The following is a 9,686-nucleotide window of genomic DNA, read 5'->3' on the forward strand; positions in this document are numbered from 1 at the left end:
AAAGCGGGGAGCTAGGCCAAAGGCAAGCGGATATATAAATACAAATGCCATATAGCCGTTCATTTGTACTTTTATGTAAGAGCTCAATATTCAGGAAAGTTGAGGGAGAATGACACAAATGATGGGAGAGGAGTAAAGTTCCCTTAGAATTGCGTCTCAGATAAGGTGACGTGTTGGGTAGATGCTAAGTTTGTTGAAAGCAGTGTTTCTTGTCAGAGACATTGTTGGTATTTTGGAGTGAGGTACTTTCTCACTGTTGAAGACTGTCTCACACTTATGGGGTATTTTGCATCCCTGACCCTTGCCTACTAAATGTCAGTTGTGCTTACCAATTATTTTAACAATCAGCACCCCTCCCCCCCATGCACACACACTTCCAAATGCCTCCAGTTGAGTACTGCTTGTTTGCTAGACTTAAAAATGTTCTAGTCATGAGGAATTTCATGTGTAATAACTTGAGAGAGGAGGTTTGCTGGTTTATAGGACCAATTTTTTTGTAGAGACTGGGGTAAAATTAGATCTAGAGCGTATAGGCCGAGTTCGCAGGAATTATTTAGTGTCAGCTAGAACCCATATGGTATTCTGGGAAGGGAAGGATATGACCAAGGTTTATAAGGTTATTAGTTATAAAGTAGATTGGAACAGAGAAAGAGGTTGCTGTGGTGTATGATACATTTGAAGGATTAAAGTCAAGATTTAAGGTTTTGAAAAGGCTTAAACTCTTTCGATTTAGAAAGGAACAACAAGATTTAGAAAGGAACAACATAATATGTATTAAGAAGAAATGATAAGATACGATAGGTTGATACAGTGAGAGTTGTTGGTACTTGAAAATCCAATGTAAATTCAGAAATAAACTTGACATTTAAGGACACAGCTCTATAGAAACAAAATGAAGTTTGGTCAAGATGAAGGCAAGATGAGAAATTTGAGTTTACAAAACTAGCAATACAAATCTGTCACAGGAGAGACTGGCCAGGCACAAGTACCAAGACCTTGTCATTGAGGTTCGCCTTATGCTGCAAGGGGCAGTTGTTTTATTTCACTTTGAAAAATGCTATTCAGATACTGACCCATTTTAATAAGGGTTTAGGAAGTAATTTGGTTATGCACTGACCAGATTTGATGGCAGTGTTTCAGCAGAGGATATGAGTCAATTGGAGAGCGTATAGATCCAGGGAGTGGAAGATGCCAGAGGGCCATGAAGGACGAGGTGGGCATCTGCCTGGAGCACAGGCTGACATGAGATGAGGAGGGGGTCACTAGAGAAGGTTCTGAGAGACTTTTGGAGGAGTATATTTTAGGGAACATTGGAAATGAATGAGTTTTAATCAAACCCAGAGAGATTTTGGTTGGCTGTATCTTAGCACCATGATTTAAACAAAACAAAACGCTGTGACAGGGAAAGAGATCTGGTGATTGACAGACACCTGTCCATCACAAACATTTTAAACATTCAGCTTCTGGGTAGAGGCAATAGGCCAGACGAGGTGATTTCTTGAGATCTTTTCCATTTCTGGAATGTGGTCAAGAAAAGCAGAATCACAGATCGTTGATTATAAGGTTATGAGCCCAGGCCCTTTCTTTGACCCTCTGCCACTCTGATCCATTGACCTGTTCACTTCTCAAGAGAACTAGCAGAAACTTCCAGATTGATTCCAGGTTGAATCCAGATAGATAAAATCAGAAAGTATTTATGAAAGCACTTTATTGGCCCCGAGTCACTATAGAAATGTAATTATGTATTTGTGAGTTATTCATTATTCCCCAAACTCCCCTCCCCAATCCTTTTTTTTCCTTTTCTTTTAAATTAAAAAAAATGAACACCTTCTACATGAGGACAGGAGCTTGCTGAAGGAACCTCAAGTCTGGGGTGTAGCTGTTAAGGCGATAGCCACGCTTCACAGCGAGAGAGGGTCATTGGCAATGATTCCAAGTTGAGGAATGATACCCAGGAGAGCAGGAGGGAAACTGTGTGAGAGGAAATAGAGATGACTGCTGCACCACAGTGACCTGATGCTTTTGCCCTTATTTGTCCCCACACAGCACAAATTGACCCCGGAGTATCTGGAGCTCAAAAGATTCCAGGCCATTGCTTCTAACAGTAAGATCTACTTTGGCAGCAGCATCCCTAACATGTTCGTGGACTCCTCGTGTGCTTTGAAATATTCAGATGTTAGGACTGGAAGCAGAAGCTCTCCTCTCCTCTCGAAGGAGGCTCTGGAAGCCTCTGGAGAGAGCCCCATCCAAAAGAAGGAGAGCATAGGTTGATGCAAGAGGTGGAAATGTTCTCCCATATCAAAATGTGGCCCAAGGGGTTAAATGGGAACAATGGTTTAACGACTCTCCCTGCTCGTCTGTTCTGCCTCTCCTGTGGTCGTCCTGGCTTTTCAGCTGATTCCAGGATAGAGCCAGCTGTCTGACACCCAAATGGTCTTTTCAGCCACAGTTTTATCAAGTATGCTGTGTGTGTTCCTTTCTAAACTGGTACTCATTAATGAGGGAAAGTCTGATGCTAAGATACTGTCTGCACTGGAATGTTAAACACTATATACATAACAAGCTGTGTTTTTCTAAGCTGAGATCTATGAAATAATGTTTACAATGGTCCCCGGGGAAAGTGTGCTCAGCCGTTCAAGAGACAGGCGGCCAGAGAGGAGACAGCCAGGCTGTGGTAAGTGTAAAGACTCCTTGCTCCCGGGACCCAGGCTGTCCTTAGGGTCTAGTCCCAGCATTCATCCATGTGATTGGCATCTAGTCCGCTGAAGTTCCCCAGGAAATGATCTGCCACTTGAGCAATTTACTTGATAGATTTGCACTTTTGTTTTCCTACAGTCAAGTTGGTGGCTTGCTGGGATATGCACCTTGCCTCTCAACCAGAGATTCCTCCTAGAGCTTCCTAATCACAAGTTTTCTGCATTAGTAGGCTCAGAGATAGAGGTTGGTTTAAAGTTTGGGGTGAGATGAAACCTTTACTTCGAACCAAAGCTCTGGGGCCCTGCATTCTCCATTGAGTGGTGACTGTCTGTGTCACTGCCCTAGGCTGTGTGTGACTCAGGTGCCTGGTTTCTAGCTACAGACAACTCCTTCCGTGTCACCTCTCAGCTCTGGCTAGCCAAGAGCGGGACAGGGCTTCCACCGGAAACAGCAGCATACATTTCCTAGCTGTTCACTGCACGGTGTTGTATCATAACTGCAGGAAGTTTTTATTTTGAAAACTGGATTTGGGGTACATTTATTTGCCCCAGTACCTCTGCCTAAAGGCCAATTTCTAGGCTGCCGTGGTTACCAGCACACCTATTCTCCTTCTCAATATTGTTCACCAGGAGCCCTATGGTGTGGAACGGAGAGTAACTTAGAGCATCCTTGTCTCCTGCCCGCCTGGCTGTGAGATGCAGGAATCAAAGTTCTCCAACTTGATTTCACCTTCCCTAGGAGATCAGAATCCCACTGACTTCCGGGGCAGCCAGTGGCTTTACTCGTCCATGAGAGGATGACAGGGTTAGTTAGCCTGTGGCTGTGGGCAGCCTGTTTCATCTGGACTTCTTTCCCCTGAAGACTAACTTTCCTGAAGTAGCGTGCCCGTAGTAGTTAGGCCTGAGCTGTGCGCAGCCTGAGTTTGTGTAGACTATGTTCAAGCCGGACAGAAAAGTCCTGCGACGCTTCCAGCAACCTAGCCGACTGTCAGTCCCGTCAGTCTCGTGACAGCTGTGGGTTGTGCCAAACACTATGGGAAAGGAGTCCCAGATCTGAGCGGGTCTTTTCCCGGGCCTTATCCTTACAGAGGCATTTGTAATATGGAGAAAATCATTTTTTCATTTTTGCTCATTTAATTGTAAACATTCTCTTTACGACTGAATTTTGTGTTCTGTAGCCCTCCTTAAAACATTTTTTGAACTATGAAAATAAACTCTTCACCTGTCATCCATTGTTGCTGCAGATAAATAATGATTGTTGTGTGAAATCTGGATCATTGACCTTTGTTGCTTTCATTCCTGGAGATGTTTCCTATTCCCGTGAGCTAAAAGCGGCTGCCCCAGAGTGACAGGTGTGGGTTGTATTACAAGCCGCAGGCTCTGGCGGCAGAGCTGAGACACAGGGAACTCCATTGTGAAGTTTTACAAAAAATGCTTCCACTTGAACTCCCTCCCGGTGGGGTGTGCTTCCCTGTGCTCACTTGAGCTCTCAGTCTGTCCCTCCTTCAGGGATGTGTCTTTCAGCAAATATACACTGTAATCTTGAGTCTAAATTTATATGTGAAATGCTACCTTTTTTAAAAAAACAAAACAAAAAACTAAATAAAATTATTTTACTATCAGTGATTTGTGTTTTCTATATGTCTCCATTCTTTTTTTTTTTTAATTTGTATTTATTTTAAGTGTGTTTTTCCAGGACCCATCAGCTCCAAGTCAAGTAGTTGTTTCAGTCTAGTTGTGGAGGGCGCAGCTCATAGTGGCCCATGTGGGGATCGAACCGGCAACCTCGTTAAGAGCATTGCACTCTAACCAACTGAGCTAACTGGCCGCCTCTCCATTCGTTTCTGTTGTCTTAATGGGCTTCGCAGGCTGTCTTGCCCGTTTCACTAGGTAGCCACTTTATTTACTAGTTTTACTTAACTGTAGAGGCTTTTTTCTTATACTATTCCCAGAACACTGCCTCCCTGGTATAAGAATTTTTAAATAATTTTTTTCAATTACGTTTGGCATGCAATATTATACTATTAGTTTCAAGTGTACAACATAGTGATTAGACATTTATATAATTTATGAAGTGATCACCCCAATAAATCTAGTACCTGGTATAAGAGTTTTGTAAGCAGGGGTTCTACCCTTTCCTGATTCACGGAATTTAACAAGGGATGTTCTTCTGATTCTTTATGGGATGCAGCCAGCTGCAGAGGAGAAGAGGGAGGATGGAGCAGTGTGCCCCATGGTGACGGCCTGAGAGCTGGAGGGAGGTAGGAGGCAGTTACCTTGAGGCACAGGAAGGACAAATTGTAGAAATTGTAACTGGCAATGGTATGGTCTAACTCACCACGAATGTAGGTGTTAGCCCAAGAGCCAGGCTTGGGCCTGTCTTCCCAGGCTCAGCATGCCGTCCTAAGGACAATTCAGTGATGCTGGGGCAGCAGGGCTTGAGGATTGGGAGTTTTGAGGAAAGCAGCCCTTTACTTGAATTCTGTGGGATCTGACGCCATAGTAATCTACATCTGCTGCTGCAAACCAGGGAAATGTAATTCAAACGAATTATCCCTTAGTGTAGTCTTTTGGTAGGTATTAAAATGAAGTGACTTAGAATTAAGTGATTTCTTCCTCTTGCTGTGGGAAGGAATTTCATAAATTAGAAGTTATGGCTTCTAATTGCTTTAGGATTACGTCCCAGATGTGTGTGTACAAAACTCTTCATGATTTGGCCCCCACTGACCTCTCCAGCGTAGATCCTTGAATGTACCTTCTCTCTGTGTCTTTGCATATATTTTTCCATCTGCCTGGCTCACTTTTCCTCCCCTGTAGCTCCAGCTTTCCTTTGCTAACTCCTAATGAGTCTTCACTTCTTCAGAGAGGTCACCCTGAACTCCTTGCCCAGGTCAGCATCCTACATTTTCCCCTTTGTAACCTTTCACAAACCTCGCATTACCTGCTTACTGTCTGTTCTCAGAAATGTTCAGCTGTCTGGGGACAGGGACTGTGACAGGGGTCTTCCCCGGGGTAGTAGCTATTGCTCGTGCCTGACATGGTACCTGGCCCATGTGAGTTAGTCAATGTTGTTGCATGAAAGAACAAAAGGATGAATGTGAGATGCAGGTTACGTGAGTAGTGGGGAAAAAGGACAGAAGTTAGGCTAGAATGTCCGTGTCGGGACTCACGGAGAAGCATAGGAAGTTACCTAACATCTCTGAACCTGTTTACCTGTCCTTGCAGGGCTCTTCAGTGGGTCCAGCAAGATGTGTTTATGCATCTAGCCTAGCGATTTGCACATGGTGATTGTTGGCTGTGTTACTTCACCCAGTCTATAGGAGTCAGTATATGTCTCTGTCTCTGAGGAGACTGTTCCCGTAGTGGAGAGAGCATAGCGCTTGATATATATGAGTGCATCATAAAAGACACATTGAGTGATGTCTTCAGCAGCCATGAGCTAAGCTAGCTGGGTTTTAAACCTCAGCCACAGCCCTCCAGGAAAATCTCAACAAGCTGGCCCTCAGCTTCTTGGCTTTATCCTGGTCTCTTGTCTTTGAATAAATGTGTAGAACTACAGTTGGCCTTGAGCAACGTGGGGGTTAGGGACACCAACCCCCTGCCCAGTCAAAAATCTGTGTATAACTTTAGACTCCCAAAAAAGCCTACAGTTGATGAACACGTATTTTGTATGTTATGTGTATTATGTACTGTATTATAATTAAGTTTTGAGGGTGGAGCCCTCATAAATGAAATTAGTGCCCTTATAAGAAGAGACATGAGAAAGATGTCTCTCTCTCTTAGCCATGTGAGGACACAGCAAGAAGGCAGCCATCTGCAAACCACGAAGAGGGCTCTCACCAGACACCAAATCTGCTAGCACCTTGATCTTGGACTTCCCAGCCTCCAGAACTGTAAGAAACAGTTTAGACCGCCTAGTTTATATGATTTTGTTACAACAGCCCAAGCAGACTAAAACACCATCTAATTCTATTTTTTTATCTTCCAAACTGTTTTATCTTTCCTTTCTTCCTGTAAGTATATATTGGGTATCTAGTATGTGCTAGTTGTTGAGGCAACAAAAAGGCTTGTAGCTTTGGGGGGTGGGGTAAGCAAATAAAGGCAAATATAGTGTGGTAAGTAACATAGCAGACTGGACACTGGATGCAAAGGGCACAAATGAGCGTCAGCCGAGTCTAGTGATTCCTAGGAGGCTATGTCAGATTTGAGCCAAATTTTAATGTAAGCGGGCATTTTCCCGCCAAATCGCATCGTAATGCGGGGCTTTTTTGACATTTTCTCGCCAAAATTAAGACTTTCCGTAAAATATTCATATCTTTTGATCTATTTGCTATTTTTCTATGAAACTTTCAGTGTTTTAGTTTAAAAAGAGGTCTCTATTTACTTTGCAGAATATGTGTTATTCTATTTTTTATGTACACAAAATTACTACATTCTAGGTAAACAGAAAAAAACACTCACAATCAAAGTAATTTTATGTATACAAAATTACAATATTTTTTCAAAATTTTCAACAGATCTTATAAAAAAAACTATAACCTAATAGTGCTTCACTGTGTGGTAGCGTTCGAAACACTTTCCTTTGTGCAGGGGTACATTACAAAACTTGCACATGTACGCGTTTCACTGCGGTACGGTTTCGCTTTGGCAGGAATAATTAGATAAATTGTCAACAAACAATTCATCGTCACTCTCGTATGTATCTTGATTCATGTCCAGGGATAATAAAATTATCACTTTCAAAAATAATATTTATCAGAAAAGAAACTAGAGGCAGTTCAAAAAAAACTATGATTTTGCACCAATCACAACAGTCGTTAGGTATTTTGTAAGAAATTTCAGTAATTTAAAACAAAAAATATTTTATAAAAGCAGAATGAACTCAGAAACACGAAAGTAAGACGTCCGAACGAAAGCAGTATAATGGAGTCACTGGAGAAATGAACAAAAATGCAAAAACTAAATCCTTTGTTGGAATCATTGTGTCTTTTTTTTGTAAATATTACCGCTATTTATTTTTATGGCTATTGTTTTTGTTCGGTCCCAAATTTATTGTATCGGCAGGTAGACGCATAGGGTACCGCTGACAATAGATAATGCGTAGTCCGTCACCCGTTTGGCGCCCTTGTTTACAAGTTTCCCACGCCCCACCGCTTAGCGGAACAAAACGAGTTAACTCGTCTCCCGCGCTTTGGTATCAAAAGCATATGCCGAGTTTACTCGTTTCCCACAAAAAATGTGTTAAATGATGAACAGGAGGTAGCCAGGCAGCTGAAGAGTGGTGGTGATGGTGGAATGTGTTCCAGGCAGAGGGATCACCAGATGTTATTGTATTTTAAAAAGCAATTCAGGGCCGGCCCGGTGGCTCAGGCGGTTGGAACTCCGCGCTCCGAACTCCGAAGGCTCGGTTCGATTCCCACATCGGCCAGTGGGCTCTCAACCACAAGGTTGCTGGTTCAATTCCTCGAGTCCTGCAAGGGATGGTGGGCTCTGCCCCCTGCAACTAAGATTGAATACTGCACCTTGAGCTGAGCTGCCACTGCGCTCCCAAATGGCTTAGTTGGTTGGAGCGCGTCCTCAACCACAAGGTTGCCGGTTCGACTCCCGCAAGGGATGGTGTGCTGTGCCCCCTGCAACTAGAAAACGGCAACTGGACCTGGAGCTGAGCTGCGCCCTCCACAACTAAGACTGAAAGGACAACAACTTGAATTGGAAAAAAGTCCTGGAGGTACACACTGTTCCCCAATAAAGTCCTGTTCGCCTTCCCCAGTAAAATCTTAAAAAAAAAAAAAAAAAAAAGGCAATTCACTGGGTTCTCTTGTCTCAACAGTGCCACGCATGCATTTCACATGTGTTGAACCACAGGGATCCTCCCACACTATGAAAGCTGCAGTCATTCTGCACATAATTCAGATATACACAAGAACTAACATCTGTAGGAACAACCCTCAACCAGTGGGAGATAGGAGTGCAAGTGGTCAGAGAGGAGCTGACCCCTGAAACCTTTTCCATGGAGAGAGCACCACTCCTGATACATCATGAGAAACAATGTGAACATCAAATTGAATTCAATTCAACAAATGTTAAGTGCCTAGAATGTATCAGAAAACAAATTGTATGAAGTATCGGACCAACAGTGAACAAAATAGTGAATAAGACATAACATCTGTGCTGTCTCAGAATCAACAATCTCATGGCACGGTAGCCCAAACAATTCCAGCTATGATAAGACTATATAAATGGGAGGAATGTAGTGCTAGGGCTGGTGAAAACAGAGAAGAGGGAATATTGAAAGAGAAAGCATGCTAGCCAGTTAGAGATCAGGGGATAGCAACAATAAAAAGACAACCCAATTTTTAAATGGGCAAAGGATGTCAATAGACATTCCTTCAGAGAAGATACGTAAATGGCCAATAACATGAAAGATACTCGGCATCATTAGAGAAATGCCAATCAAAATCACAAGAGATACCACTTCTCACCCACTGGGATGGCTATAAAAGGTGGTAGCAAGTGTTGGCAAGGATGTGGAAAAATTGGAATCCTCATAACACTGATAGTAGTAATGTAAAATGATGCAGCTACTTTGGAATATATTTTGACAGTTCTTCAAAATGTTAAACACCATATGACCCAGCAATTACACTTCTAGATATCTACTTAAAAGAATTAGAACACGTTCACACAAATTGAACTGTGTAATTTTAAAAGGTGACTTGTGTGGTATGTGAATTATATCTCTATAAAGCTGTTATAAAATAAATAAAGACTCAGATAATAGTGTGAAGACCTCAGTTCAAGAACCTTCCAGCAATGGAACAAAGTTTAATGTAGGCAAACCATTATTAATTAGTAAGAATGGGAGCACCCAAAGATGAGACTGGCAAAGTAGGTGTCAAGAGAGGGAAAGGTAGAGGTAGATCATGGTGGGCCTTCTAAGTCTTGTTACATATCAGTGATTTTTTCCAAAAGTTAGAAACAGATCTTTCA

General features: G+C 42.6%; 1 protein-coding gene across 2 annotated transcripts in view; it reads left to right on the forward strand.

The window, feature by feature from the left end:
- ERLIN1 (ER lipid raft associated 1) overlaps positions 1-4,318 on the forward strand; it is a 29,827-nt gene extending 25,509 nt beyond the window's left edge. For both annotated transcript variants that reach the window (XM_019724884.2, XM_019724885.2), the window contains exon 12: positions 2,047-4,318. In XM_019724884.2, the coding sequence (XP_019580443.2) occupies positions 2,047-2,271 (225 nt within the window). In that variant the 3' untranslated portion in view covers positions 2,272-4,318. The remainder of the gene's footprint in view (positions 1-2,046) is intronic.
- Positions 4,319-9,686: the final 5,368 nt, after the last annotated feature.

This window comes from Rhinolophus sinicus, linkage group LG07, assembly GCF_036562045.2.
Source record: "Rhinolophus sinicus isolate RSC01 linkage group LG07, ASM3656204v1, whole genome shotgun sequence".
Taxonomy (NCBI): domain Eukaryota; kingdom Metazoa; phylum Chordata; class Mammalia; order Chiroptera; family Rhinolophidae; genus Rhinolophus; species Rhinolophus sinicus.